The sequence below is a fragment of the Mauremys reevesii genome, linkage group 21, assembly GCF_016161935.1.
Source record: "Mauremys reevesii isolate NIE-2019 linkage group 21, ASM1616193v1, whole genome shotgun sequence".
Lineage (NCBI taxonomy): Eukaryota > Metazoa > Chordata > Testudines > Geoemydidae > Mauremys > Mauremys reevesii.
The window spans coordinates 17,150,565-17,165,923 of record NC_052643.1 but is presented as its reverse complement, the minus strand read 5'-3'; the positions used below and the strand labels follow the sequence as shown (position 1 = coordinate 17,165,923).

Genomic DNA, 15,359 nt, shown 5'->3' with positions numbered 1-15,359 from the left:
AGCGGTACTCTGCTGTTCATGCTGGGCACCTTAGAATGTTTCGGGAGCCCATATAAGATCTATTTTATTTGAACTGAGGTGAAATGATATGAGGACACACCACACCTGGGAGCAGAGGTCTAATGTATTAACTGAACTTGCGTGACAACTGCCACGCGTGACAACTTGGTTAAGACTATGGATTGAACCAGAGAACTCTGGAGCGAAAGCAAGTCTCGACAGCTTGCACTAAAGATTAACTCATGCAACTGGGACTGTTACCAACTGACATCTTTTCTCAATCAGACACAGAAAGGGATGTGTAGCCCACTCTGGGCAGAAGCATCATGCTGATTCGTAGACAGTTCCCTAGCCTTCATGCTCTCTCACTCTCAATACACCCACGTTTTCTTAACAAAGAGGAATTTGGACACCTTAGCTCAAGATGGTTCCTTTCTGATTCAGGAAAGCATCGCCAAATGTCTCTGTTCGATAATTACTTGGCTTGGGGGGTGCGGGGAACATCCAACAGTTAATAGCCATTACACTTACAGGCACAATTCATTCCTTTGACTGCTGTCCCTATCATGTCCCTAATGTTCAGCCAAATGAGCCCAGAAGGTTATTAAAAAAATGGACACACTGATGAGTGTGGCAGGCAAAGAGAAATGTGCTGCAACAGACTAATTTACACATTCCATTTCACAGCTTGTACCTCGCCACATGTTTAATAAGATTATAGGCTGGTTCCCCCACTACAGACCCCCTTTGCTTAAAGGCAAGAGAGGTCTCAATACAGCACTTTTAATCTCTTTTTTTCCCCTACCTGTCAGCCCAAAGGTTAAAAAAGACACTTTTTAATCTAATTGAAAATACATCCTCTTTTATGCAATCTGATCCCCTGGGTGGTTACTAGTCACATTGCAATTTCTCAAGTCACTTGTCCCCTGAAGAAGTCTAGACTAGTCTCAAAGGGGATCTCCATAACAGCTCCCATTTCATGGTGCACTTTCTGTGTCACACTATGGATGTTTACTCTGCATGGTATCAGGGCTACTTCAGAAAAGCTCCCAGATTTTCAGCTGCAAGAATTCAGAACTTCCATGAATTCTTTGCATTGGTCTTCACTGCAGACGACGTTGGGGAGATATCAACATCAGAGGTATTCTTTTTGGTCAATAAATCCAAAGTACTGTCCCAAACTGATGTGTCAGTAGAAGAGGTTTTAGAACAAATTGATAAACTAAAAAGTAATAAGTCCACAGGACCAGGAAGTATTCACCAAGAGTTCTGAAGAAACTCAAATATTAAAATACAGAACTAACTGCAGTATATAACCGATCACTTAAATCAGCCTCTGTACCAGATGACTGGAAAGTAGCTAATGTTGTGCCAATTTTTAAAAAGGGCTCCAGAGCTGATCCTAGCAATTACAGGCTGGTATCAGGCAAACTAGTAGAAACTACAGTAAAGAACAGAATTAACATATCGTATTGCCATGGAATGTTGGTCTGAGCCAGCATGGCAAGTCCTACATTCTTATATAATATCCATGGCCACTGAGTGCAACGTGTTTAGGGAGGAGAGGGATAGAACCTCATTTAGAGAGAATATGAAGCCACTCGGTTTCTGGTGTCCTTTATCTTGTCAGCAGTTACAGGGTGGAGTATTTGAAAGGAACAGTATTAGAAGCTGGAAGCAGGACATCTAGATTATTTTCCCACACCAGCCTCCGATTCACTGTATGACCATGAGCAAGTACCTTTGCCACTGAGCATCTCATTTCCCCCATAATGACAATACCCACCTCCCAACTTTAATGAATTATGTGAGGTATAATTGTTCAGAACCAGAGGTAAAAGTAAGCCGGTATGGTCTGGTATGCCGAACCGGCAAGAGTTGGTACACAGCCAACCGTACCGGCAGGGGGCAGCTTCCCCGGGTGGCAATTTAAAAGGGCCAGACTCCCAGGCCCTTTAAATCAAAATTTAAAGGGCCCAGGGATTTAAAGTCCCCACTCCTTCCAGTTAAGGCCCCACCCCTTCCGGTTGAGGCCCTGGCCCCCGCTCAGGACCCCGGCCCTGCATACGGGTAAGTCTCTTAAATTACTTTGAGCCCTGTTCAGAACATGCTTTAAGATCTTCAGAGGAGAGACGCTCAGACAGTGCAATGTGTTAGATTAGATTATTCTGAAAAGGAAGAGTTATTAATTTCAAGTATTGGCCAAGCTAAAGGAAAGCTGAATATTGGTCCTGATGTGTTTACAAAGCAGGGTATACATTTTCACTATATAATAAAAACAATCGTCTGTATTGCTTGGCTGCAAGCGACAATTCTGTAAGGGAATAGAGAACATTAGGATGCTTTTGGAGGAGGATATGAATTACACTTCAGCTACAGAACAAAGCACAGAAGGACCCTTGAGCAGTGCATGAAATTGCAGAACAACATAGCAGGCGTGTCTCTCAACCTCAGTTTAACTGTGAGAACTTTATGCTGCTGAGAAAAATGTCTCATTTGAATTTTCTCATAGGTAAAACAGTAAACTGTTGCCATTTGTTTCTAATACATTAGTAGTTGTTCATTTTTTTAAGGCCGAGAGGTGTGGACAGGAGTTGTTCCCTGAGCAATAGGGACTTGGAGAAGAACGGTGGGTAACAACATCAAACCACTGATGAATGTTTTGTATGGTTTTGAAATCTGCAAATTTCCTGTGAAGAATTCAGCTCTCAGGCCTTTAATCTGGTCACTTGTCACTTCAGAGTCACATTTGTGGTATTTTACTGCACTGTTATTCAACTGGTGACATAGCAATAAAAGTTTCCATATTATTCTTGATCCATTAAACCAACAAAAAGCAGATGTGCAATTTAGTGTGACACTCACAGATGTGCATGCACCAAGGCCTGAATCCAGAACCCACTGAAGTCATTGACTTAAATGGACTTTGGACAGGGCTCCAACTCTTTCCCAACACGTGCTCTGGGTATTGTAGCATGATAGTTACAGACCACAGATACCAATAATTACTTGAAATGATAAAATACTAAATAATCCTTATTAAAAAAAAAACTACATATTTAAATGCAGGTGTCTCATTCCTTGCTTCACATAAATTCATCTATTATCATTGATGCCACTGGAGTCCTTGAAGTTAAACAGAGATTTGAGTTACTTACATACTTTGTTCCCTGTGGGTTGCAAAAATGAACTGAGAGGCAAATCTGAATAAGTCCCTAACTGAACATATTATAAAGCAAACTACAGTTACAGAAAGGAGATGCAGTGGGAAGGAAAGGGATCTGTAATGTTTATAACTGAGAGAGAGATAAGGCAAAATTTGTGTTTTTTCCAAACGTCAGCCCATTGGGGAGCAACTTGAAGCAAGATTCTTCATTTTTATAAAAAGGTGATTTTAACATAGTCCTGTCTGTGGGTAAAATTCTCTTCTCCCAGCTGCACTGCCAGCCTCTAGTGAATGTTCTACCCATAATTAGCATCAATTGCTATTCCACATTCAAAATGTGCACTAGAGACCCAGCATGCAAAGGAGAATTTTTCCCCTTTACTATTATATCCACTTTAAAACTCTTTTTATGCCCTATTATCTCCCAAAATATAACCTTTTTGTTTGTTTGCAACCTTTTGGTGAGGGGAATGGCTCTTCTTTGTTCTCCCTCCTTTCAGAAAGGGGATTCTGTGTGATTCCCACAATGTTTTTTGACAAAAACAACCATTACAGAAAAGATCATAAATGTACGGGAAGTTAAAGGAGAGAACAGTGAAGGAATGAATTCAAGATGCATGTGTTCCTTCCTCCAAACTCGCCATGCCAAGGCCCAAATGTCATGTGACACAGACCCAAAATGGAGAACACACCAAAATTATTAATTCAGGCAATTTCAAATGCTGCAGGATTCCATCGTGTTGTGTAATCAGTCTTTTGATAACTCAAGTTTCCAGATTCTTTATTGCTGATGTAAAATAATTGTCCATAATAAAAGTTTCTGTCACTATAAGGGAGAGGGGTATAAGTAACTTTAACACTAAAATGAGTGATGTTCCTTTGTGATGAGGGACATTTGAGTGCCATGGCTCTGCAGGTGTGCCACATTTCTGAGAAAGCAAAGGTTAGAGCAAGACGAAGTGACTTTCCCTCACATATACCCCTGTTGCCCTCATCCCAGAGATGTGAAACTTTAGCTATAATATTGCAACATCAGGCATTCAAACAGCATGAGTGAGGCCCCAGACATCATGAGATTAGTATAAAATCATGACCTTTTCTAAAACAATAAATGTGGGGTTCTTTTTGCTTTCTGGGCTTTTCGCTTTTTTTAAGGGTCCCATTTCCAAGCTTTTGTTCACAACCACGAGGAACAAGAAATTTACTGTATTTTAAATTAGAGCTGAGATTCCCACATACTCCCATGACTCCAAGAACTGGAGCTTCATGAAAAACACTAGTCATTGCAAGACTTCCACTGGATGGCAACACAAGGCAGCAAAAGCATGGTATCAAATATCATGTCAAACTGCAAAATCATTATATTTTAAATCTCATGATTTTTAAGCCAACCTTGTGACTATTTTGGAGTGGGCAAGGCTGCCTCATGATTTCTTAAAGCTTGTGATTGGCAATAGTGATTTAATCTCTCCGTGGAACCTGCATCGCCCCTCCTAGCCATAGGAACTTCTGTGGAGAGGAATTCCCCCATCAAATTGCACAAAATTAGGGTTAGAAAAATAGATTTTTATGGATAAACATTGGTAAACATTTTTTTCACCATCCACAGAGAAATTGGTGAAAAATATTCCCATCAATAATAATGGAAATGTACAGATAGTCAAAGTAAGAAAAATGCTGCTTGAGAGTTTGATTTAAGGCCATTTACTTTGCATATTTTGACATGCGGTGCATTGACAATTTCTGTTTAAGGCTATAAAGCCTCGACTTCTTGAATCTCAGCCTGGACTGTATTGAATATTCTCCGGCACCTGCCCCCAATGTCCCACAACTGACAAATCTATAGGAATTGGAAAACCCATAATTTTATGCAACTGTGAAAACTTGAATCGATATAAAAGAAAATGCTTTAAACAGAACAGCAACACGAGCCCCACCCCCCTTGAACAAACATTGCATTCTGCCCAGCCTGCTTGTTTCACAGAGCTCCCACGCGCTCAGGGGGGCTGTGCCCTTCACAAAGATGGCGCTTGTGTTCGCCCCGCCCCTATTCATGCCCCTCAGAAAGATGGCGTCCGAACTCTTCCCCCTCCCCATGCGCTAAGCGCCCCTCACAAAGATGGCGCCTGCTCTTTGTCTTTCCCCCCCCGCCATGTTCGGAATACCCATCACAAAGATGGCGGCCGCTCCGTGTGTGGCGTAGTGGCGTGTGCGCGACGTCCGAGCTCGTCCCGGAAGCGGCGGGGCGCCGGCTGGGGAGGGGAAGGCAGCTGGAGCTGGGGGCGCCCGGCTAGAGCTCCCCCCCCCCCGGGCGTCTTATGAGGACCCGAAAGGTGAGAAGGGCCCGGGCCGGCCCGCACTGGAGCTGCTCTGGCCGGGCCAGTCACGTTCCCCTGGGGTGGGGGCTACACGGTCAAAGCCTCCCCCGAGCGCCCCACCACTCCCCACAGTGCGTCCTCTGCCCCCCACAGTGCGCCCCTCACCCCCCCACTGCCCCAACCAGCGCCTCCCCCCTACAGTGCCCCCCAGTGCGCCCTTCACCCCCCCACTGCCCCAACCAGCGCCTCCCCTCACAGTGCCCCCAGTGCGCCCTTCACCCCCACTGCCCCAACCAGTGCCCCCTACAGTGCCCCAGTGCGCCCTTCACCCCCACTGCCCCAACCAGCGCCTCCCCTCACAGTGCCCCCAGTGCGCCCTTCACCCCCACTGCCCCAACCAGTGGCCCCTACAGTGCCCCCAGTGCGCCCTTCTCCCCATTGCCCCCAGTGCGCCCTTCACCCCCACTGCCCCAACCAGTGCCCCTACAGTGCCCCCAGTGCGCCCTTCTCCCCATTGCCCCCACAGTGCGCCCTTCACCCCCACTGCCCCAACCAGTGCCCCACAGTGCCCCCAGTGCGCCCTTCTCCCCATTGCCCCCAGTGCGCCCTTCACCCCCACTGCCCCAACCAGTGCCCCCTACAGTGCCCCACAGTGCGCCCTTCTCCCCATTGCCCCCCACAGTGCGCCCTTCACCCCACTGCCCCAACCAGCGCCTCCCCCAGCGCCCGCAACCAGCCCCCAGTGCGCCTTCACCCCCACTGCCCCCAGTGCGCCCTTCACCCCCACTGCCCCAACCAGCGCCTCCCCTACAGTGCCCCCAGTGCGCCCTTCTCCCATTGCCATTGCCCAGTGCGCCTTCACCCCCACTGCCCCAACCAGTGCCCCCTACAGTGCCCCCAGTGCGCCCTTCTCCCCATTGCCCCCAGTGCACCCTTCACCCCCACTGCCCCAACCAGCGCCTCCCCCAGCGCCCCAACCAGCCCCAGTGCGCCCTTCTCCCCCATTGCCCCCCACAGTGCGCCCTTCACCACCCCACTGCCCCAACCAGCGCCTCCCAGTGCCCCAACCAGCCCCAGTGCGCCCTTCACCCCCATTGCCCCCAGTGCGCCCTTCACCCCACTGCCCCAACCAGCGCCTCCCCAGTGCGCCTTCACCCCCACTGCCCCAACCAGCGCCTCCCCAGCGCCCAACCAGCCCCCAGTGCACCCTTCACCCCATTGCCCCCACAGTGCGCCCTTCACCCCACTGCCCCAACCAGCGCCTCCCCAGTGCGCCTTCACCCCACAGTGCACCCCAACCAGCGCCTCCCCCAAGCCCCACCAGCGCCCCAGTGCACCCTTCTCCCCATTGCCCCCACAGTGCGTCCTCTGCCCCCAGTGCGCCTTCACCCCCACTGCCCCAACCAGCGCCTCCCCACAGTGCCCCCACCAGCGCCCCAGTGCGTCCTTCTCCCCCATTGCCCCCTCAGTGCCCCCACCAGCGCCCCAGTGCGCCCTTCCCCCATTGCCCCCAGTGCGCCCTTCACCCCACTGCCCCAACCAGCGCCGCCCCAGTGCGCTCTTCACCCCACTGCCCCAAGCAGCGCCCCAGTGCGCCCTTCACCCCCACTGCCCCAACTAGCGCTGCCCCACCAGCGCCCCATTGCCCCCAGTGCGCTCTTCACCCCACTGCCCCAAGCAGCGCCCCAGTGCGCCCTTCACCCCCATTGCCCCACAGTGCCCCCAACCAGCGCCTCCCCAGTGCCCCAACCAGCACCCCACAGTGCGCCCCTTCACCCCCATTGCCCCCACAGTGCGCCCCAACCAGTGCCCCAGTGCGCCCTTCACCCCCATTGCCCCAACCAGCGCCTCCCCACAGTGCCCCCACCAGCGCCCCAACCAGCACCCCAGTGCACCCTTCACCCCCATTGCCTCTCACAGTGCGCCCTTCACCCCCACTGCCCCAACCAGCACCTCCCCACCAGCGCCCCAGTGCGCCCTTCTCCCCTCATTGCCCCCACAGTGCACTCCAACCAGCGCCTCCCCACAGTGCCCCCAACCAGCGCCCCAGTGCGCCCTTCTCCCCATTGCCCCCACAGTGCGCCCTTCGCCCCCCCATTGCTCCCCACAGTGCGCCCCAACCAGTGCCTCCCCGCACAGCGCCCCACCAGCGCCCCAGTGCGCCCTTCACCCCACTGCCCCAACCAGCGCCCCAACCAGCACCCCACAGTGCGGCCTTCTCACCCCATTGCCCCCGCAGTGCCCCACAGCGCCCCAGTGCACCCTTCTCCCCCAGTGCACCCCAGTGCACCCCAACCAGCGCCTCCCCACAGTGCCCCCACCAGCGCCCCCAGTGCGCCCTTCTCCCCATTGCCCCCCCAGTGCGCCCTTCACCCCCCATTGCCCCCACAGTGCACCCCAACCAGCGCCTCCCCCCACAGTGCCCCCAACCAGCGCCCCCACAGTGCGTCCTTCTCCCCCATTGCCCCCACAGTGCGCCCTTCGCCCCACAGTGCGTCCTTCACCCCCATTGCTCCCCACAGTGCGCCCCAACCAGCGCCTCCCCCCACAGTGCCCCCAAGCAGCGCCCCCCAGTGCGCCCTTCACCCCCCCATTGCCCCCACAGTGCACCCCAACCAGCGCCTCCCCCGCACAGTGCCCCCAACCAGTGCCCCACAGTGCGCCCTTCTCCCCCATTGCCCCCACAGTGCGCCCTTCACCCCTCACTGCCCCAACCAGCGCCCCGCACAGCGCCCCAACCAGCCCCCAGTGCACCCTTCACCCCCATTGCCCCCATAGTATGCCCTTCACCCCCACTGCCCCAACCAGCACCTCCCCAGGCTGCCCCCAACCAGTGTCCCCAGTGCACCCTTTATCCCCACAGTGTCCCCAACCAGCACCTGCCCCCTAACCAGCGCCTCCCTCCACAGAGCCCCCCAACCAGCGCCGCCCCCCCCACAGACTGCCCCCCAACCATCACCCCGCCTCAGTGCCCCCCAGAGCATCCCCACATCCTGCCCTGCTGGGAGCAGCTGCTGGGGGTGCTGGGCAGAGGTTAAAGCTGGTCTGTGGTTCTGTGGCTTTTCTGCCTCCCTGGTCGCAGTAGCCGTCCTGTTCCTGTCCAGATCTCTTGTGCTAACCCTAACCACTTTCAAGCTCTGGTGCGGACTTCTCCAAGGTGATAAGGAGTCGAACCTCCTGCCTAAGTAAATGGAGAGCGGATTCTGCCTAAGCTGTCTGCCCTGCATTCCTGTGGGATCTGTGTCATGATCATTTCCGTGATGCTTTCGGAGAGTCCTTGTTGCTCGAATGGATGCTTCTACCACTCAGGATTTAACAAAACCCCCACATCCTTTCTGCATTGTAAAATTGCATCTGGTTTAGCTTGCAGATGGAGTGCCATATTCAACACGCCAGAAGGCTGGGAACAACGCAGCAGCCCAGGCTTCATCTCATCAAGAGGTTGATCTTTGCAAATCCACTAAGACAGTGTGTCTGGTAGGAAAAACCTATGACTTTCACTTGTTGTGAAATGTTTTAAAAATGTTATGTACATTCATTTTGCAATGAGCTGTTCATTTTGGAATATGCTATAAGGGATGTTTTGACTTTTAGTAGTAAGGCCATGAAAATAATATGTTGTGCAAAATGTTTTTAGTTGCTTCGCCCTCTTTGTCTCTGTAATAATATCTTTTATTGGACCAACTTCTGTTAGAGGGACTAGCTTTTGAGCCCCGCAGAGCTCTTCTTCAGGTCTGGGAAAGGTACTCTAGAGCAGGGATCGGCAACCTTTGGCACACGGCCCGCCAGGGTAAGCCCCTGGCAGGCCGGGCCATTTTGTTTACCTGCCACATCCACAGGTTCGGCCAGTCGCAGCTCCCACTGGCCGTGGTTCACTGTCCCAGGCCAATGGGGGCTGCAGGAAACGGCGCGGGCAGAGGGATGTGCTGGCCACCGCCCTTCCCGCAGCCCCCATTGGCTTTGAACGGTGAACCGCGGCCAGTGAGAGCTGCGATCAGCCGAAGGTGCGGACACGGCAGGTAAACAAACTGGCCCGGCCCACCAGGGGCTTTTCCTGGCAGGCTGCATGCCAAAAGTTACCGATCCCTGCTCTATAGTAGTGCTTCTCAAAGCTGGTCCACCACTTGTGCAGGGAAAACCCCTGGCAGGCCGGGCCGGTTTGTTTACATGTTGCGTCCGCAGGTTCGGCCGATCGCGGCTCCCACTGGCCGTGGTTTGCTGCACCAGGCCAATGGGGGCTGCAGGAAGGGCAGCCAGCATGTCCCTCGGCCTGCACCGCTTCCCACAGCCCCCATTGGCCTAGGACGGCGAACCGCGGACAGTGGGAGCCACAATCGGCCGAATCTGCGGACGCGGCAGGTAAACAAACCAGCCAGGGGCTTTCCCTGAACAAGCGGCGGCCCAACTTTGAGAAGCACTGCTCTAGAGCAGTGGTCCCCAACCTTTTCGTCTGGCAGGCGCCAGACAAAGGACCGTGGCGGCGGTTGAGCATCTGCTGAAATGCTGCTGAAATTCGGTTGCATTTCAGCAGTGACGCCTCTGGATGACGCCGCTTGCTGCCGACAAGCGGCATCATCCAGAGGTGATGCCGCTGAATTTCGGTGGCATTTCGGCAGATGCTTGACCGCCGGACAGGACGCAGGGGCATGGTGCCCGCGGGCATCGCGTTGGGGACCCCTGCTCTGGAGTGCCACAGCTAAATGATAGGGGACCATTGAACAGAAATTGGTCCAATAAAAGATATTACCTCATCCACCTTGTCTCTTCAACATCCTGGAACTGACATGGCTACAGCTAAACTTTAATTAATGTACACATGATTATCCAGAGAGCTAAGGAGATGGAAATAAACATGCATAACATACATGCCTTGTATTAGCTATATAAATAAATATACCGATGAACATTTAATATATTGACATATGGAACATTCATTTCTGCTTGTTAATGTGGATGTGTCAGTAATTTGAGGTAGTGCAGATCAGAAAAAACTAATTCTGATTCCTCAAGTTGTTACTTCAGGATATCAGGGTGGCGGTGGTGCATTCATGCAATCAGTAGTGCATACATGCAAATAAATGCACTGGCACCTTTTTTCTTTTTGCTGTAAAAGAAAGTTTTTTGCATATTATGTCTATACTAAGGTTGCATTGTCCAAGTTTTGTATCATAAAACCTTGGAAATGGTTCTAAGGAACAACAGCATACTATAGTGGAACACACTGGAAGTGAAATCCTGTCTTCCTGTTGGCTACTGTACTAGCATTTAACCTGTTCTGTAAAAAGAAAAGAAAAAAAGGTACTTTATAGTAATATGCAGTTTTATCTTGCAGTTTATAAAGTGGTAATTTATTTTTCCTTAAACTTATAGTTTCATGGTTAATAATGGCAATAATGAATACTTAAGGCATTTTCTGGTCGGTTGATGACTGGTGAGGTTAATGACTCCATTCCTTCAGCAAGTCACTATTTACTAGGAAATAATGTGTCCTCCCCAGCAATCATTATCACTTACTTTCTGTATAGGATTTTAACATTAATATATGTGCAATGTGGCCTACTTATGGCTGCTGTGGGAACCACAGTTCTTCTGAGGTTTAAAATCTGTTTAAACACTGCATTGAGGGGTTTTTTTACATCTAATTATAAACAGCTACAAAATGAGCCACCGGTGCGATAGATTTAGCTTGAGAATTTGTTAAAAAATTTTTTTTCCAGATTCGCTATATTTACATTATTTGATTATATGGCCAAGCAAAAAACACAATCAAGGGAACAAGTTTATACACTGTGGAATCAGTTTTCCAGATTTGTTGTTCACAGCATAAAGTGCACTGTGGTAAACCATGTGTGTATGTACTGTCTTGTGAATTCCTATATAATAGCTGTCTCGTAATTTAAAGTGTATAAAGTTCATTCTGTTATGGTAACTATCAAGAAGATTGTGAAAAATATGATGGGTGGTTATCCACATGCTACATTAGTTCTGTGCTTTCCATGGGAAGAGGATTCTAAATGGTGATTAATTGTTTGTTTGTAATTTTGTGAAATGTAATTGAGTCAAATTTTAAACCCACTGTTTATCATAAAATCAACTTTCCTTAGGCAGTGCTCACTTCATTAAGCTGTTCAGCTTCATATCCAGCCTGTCACTAATGTTGTCTAGTGAAGTTTGTTTGAAGTAGACCTTAGATCTTCTTTCTTTGTGATAGGCTTCTTCACACAAAGCAACTGACAGACGCCCTTCAAAGAGGCTAAAATGTGAAAAAAACAGTCTAGTGAAACTGGAGTTACAAGAACTTGTATCTGGAAATGGAAGTGTTCCTCTTCTGAAAGAACCAACGGAAATATCTGATGAGGATCAACATTTGGGAAATTCAGTTGACCCCAATATGAAGCCTTTACAGAGTAAAAGCAAAAGTGCTCCAAAGATTAATGAAGGGATACAGGGGAATGATGATGATGTTTCCATAAAACCATCTGCACTGAAGAGAAATAGCTGTCCACCAAAGAAAGAGGAAGATGAAACTTTCCTGCAAAACCATATCCCAAATGTGGAAGAGGAGAGCAGCTGTGGAACTGCGTTTTCAGATGAGTCTGGGCTGGAGACCGTGGATCTCCAGAAGAAACCAATACAATTGGATAATAGTGCTTTCTTAGATGAGGACAGTAACCAGCCAATGCCAGTGGACCGATTCTTTGGAAACATGGAGTTCATGCAGGTTAGAAGAATAAAACTTTGAAGTGTTTTGTTATTGTTGTTGTTTTAATTTTGGTCTTATGAACTCCTTTCTAGCTTTTAGTCTATATGTTCAAAGAATGTTAGAGTGGTGCCAAAATTTGGCCAATATTGACAATCTATTAGAGAAACATCCTGAGCTATTGGATACAGCAGGCTGAAAATCTTTCAAACTGTAACGGTTTGCTGTTAAAAAAAAAAAAAAAAAAAAAAAAAAAAAAAACATTTCACAGGAACTTTGATTTTGAAAGGAAAATGTCTAAATGTTTTTTTTCAGCTTTATCATTTTGTTTTGATAAGGTAAAATATTTCATTTCAATAATGTCAAATTTTTGACTTACTATATTTTAATAGTATAATAATATAAGATCATCTTTCATATTCTAATGTAACAACCAAAACTAAACATTTTTACCTTAGCAAAAGAATGTTTCTGAATCAGGATTTTTGAGAATTTCCCCACAGAACAGAAATTTCCCACCAGCTCTACTAATGGATTGAGAATGGGACAGGATTTTGACTTCGGGACAGGATTTTGAGTTCTGTTCCCAGACCCACCACTGACACATTGTAATTTTGGACAAGACCTAATCTTTTTTCCCCAGCTGTTTAATGAGGAATAATACTTAACCATCATACAGGGGTAATGTGTGGATTTGTTTGTAGAGCACTTAGCCCAATAATTTTTTTCCCCCAAGTATTAAAAAAGAAAGCAAGCACCACACGCTAAGGCAGATATTTTTTGCTCTTAGCATGAGCTCATATGAATAGTTTGAGTAGGCTCACTTCAGACTGCTTCTGCTTTTACTTAAGATCTATGTGAACACAGTCAGCTGTAGTAGAGAGATGTTAATGTCTAGCATATATCAGTTGTGGAACCTGTATATAGTAATGTGAAATGTCTGTATGGGAGGGCTATTTGGTTGCTACAGCAGCTGGCTTTTGTTAATAAATTCTCTTTTTTAAAGGACCTCCCAGCAGCTGCAGTCACGTGCACCACAATGAGCAGGCGGGAATTTAGAAAGCTGCACTTCATTGCAAAGGAAGACGATGACGACGATGATGCACTTTAAGCACAGAATGCAAAAAAGAACTTTTTAAAGTTGTTAAATTGTTTATTTTTCTACAAGCCTGTTAAAATGATTAGTGATCCTATTTATAATTAGCTATCTTATCCATCACATTTCACTGGCATGACATCTTTCTGCAAGTGCCTTTCCTAGAGAGAAACTGTCTATTTCTATAGGAATCCTAGACAAAACCCCAAAGTTGAGTGTGGAAGAGAGTGCCTTTACTAGTGAATGTGGAAGTATGAAGTCTGCAGGATTTAGAAGCCACAGCTACTGATTTAACAGAATTAAACAATTTAACAGAATTAAAGGACTGATTGCTTTAATAAACTAAGCAATTTTACTTTATCTCTTTGTTGTGAAGAGGAACAGCTAACAAGAGCATTATGTAAATTTGAGCGCATACAACACAGGTCGCCGTGGGGCTAAGTTATTTTCTTAAAAAGCAGAAAAATCTTAAAAGCAAAATGCGACTAACACATTTGTGTTGTTTTTGTATGGTGTTCTTCATAGGTGCCTAGTAAGTAAACTGCTGGTACCCAATACCTAAGAGGGAGTCTATCCTGTATTTCTTATGTTTAGTGTTATACCATTTGTTCACTTCTGAAACTAATCAATTCTACTTACAAACCTTTAAATTGCAGTTCTGTTGGGAAAACTGGCCCTGTACAAATGTCAGTGTGGGTTCTATGATTTGTCTCCAAATGACCAGATGTGCTTATTTTACAAACAAGTATGGGAGCTTTACTCTCTGCCTGTTCAACAAACTCCACCTGCCATCTGAGATATTAGCTGGGTTTTCTTTCTTTCATATATATATTACCAGCAGTAAAGATACTGCAGAATAAATATTGCCCTCACTTATACCTATGTAACCTTGCTGTTTTCTCCGGTTGGTTTACACAGCTCTTACTGATGAGAGCTCAGTAAATAATTCTGTTGATGCTCAAGGAATAAAAACGAATCTCTGAGCTTTCTCCAACAGTTTATTACTAGATGAATGGTGTTGGAAGTATGGAATAAGGTCGGTCTGCCTGATTTTCCAAGGTTGTGGTGGTTTTGGGAAATGAGCTGCTTCAAATGACTTCATGAAAATTATTAGTTCATCTAACGTTGATAACACTTAATTGGAAGTGGTTATTAGGCAATAAGCTTCCAGATCTATATTTTTTTGAAACTTTAAGTACTTGCTCTCTATATTTCTAGAAAAGTAGGAAATCTATCAGCAGATGGCTTACATAAATATTCCTTTCTACAGCTATTGCCTATTAAGCATCCACATAAAAGCTTAACGAATTGTATAGGGTATGTTCATTTCCTTATTTTCATTTCATCTGATATGCTATTGCTGTTAGCAATGTCTTACTGCTTTTCTTCTTTTTTAATGCAGTAATATAAAGGCATTCAACTTTTTTTAATAGTGTGGTTATGATTTTTAACAACTAAATCTTGCTGTAATCCCTATACCTTTGTCCTTCAGGCTCTTGGGGATTTATTTGTAAACCACTGTCCCTCATAAGTGTCTATTCAGGTGGAATAACATTTATTTTTAATAGCATCTTGAAGGGTGATGTTAAATTATTTAGGGAACATACTGTATAGACCACATTACATTTGTCAGCAGGGCAAGAACAGGATCTTCATTTGTTATGACATCTCCAAAAATCATATCCTGGAGTGAGTGTGTAGATTTCTTATTGACAGGTATTAAAACAGTTACAAATTATTGTTCAATTGTTTTGATTGTGTAAAGAAGTATATGTTTAAAAATTAACGGGGACAGGTACCTATTGGGACTGCCCTAGCCCTGCTTTAAAAATGCACCCGCTCATTGTATAGCAGCAATGCTGAATGTTTATTTTCTGAGTTTGTTACTCACTTTATTTTGTATATAGTAAAACTTCCCCACTTTGAACAATAAGATGGTACTTTTGTACTAATAACCTAATGCTACTTGGAGCAGCGTTTGTGGTGGAAGAGAGAGAGAGAAGAACATGAAAAAAGAGACCTCTCTAGAGAGAAGAGAAGAAATGCATGTTGTGAGTAGTGTTTCACCAAATGTAAAAA

At 46.9% G+C, this 15,359-nt stretch overlaps 1 protein-coding gene across 1 annotated transcript; it reads left to right on the top strand.

Annotated features, from left to right (window-relative positions):
* Nucleotides 1–5,315: 5,315 nt before the first annotated feature.
* On the top strand, nt 5,316–15,020 carry C21H1orf174 (chromosome 21 C1orf174 homolog). Its single transcript, XM_039508770.1, has 4 exons — nt 5,316–5,499; nt 8,848–8,961; nt 11,696–12,205; nt 13,191–15,020. The coding sequence occupies exons 1-4, from the start codon at nt 5,485–5,487 to the stop codon at nt 13,293–13,295; spliced, it is 744 nt and encodes a 247-aa protein (XP_039364704.1). The 5' UTR covers nt 5,316–5,484; the 3' UTR covers nt 13,296–15,020.
* Nucleotides 15,021–15,359: the final 339 nt, after the last annotated feature.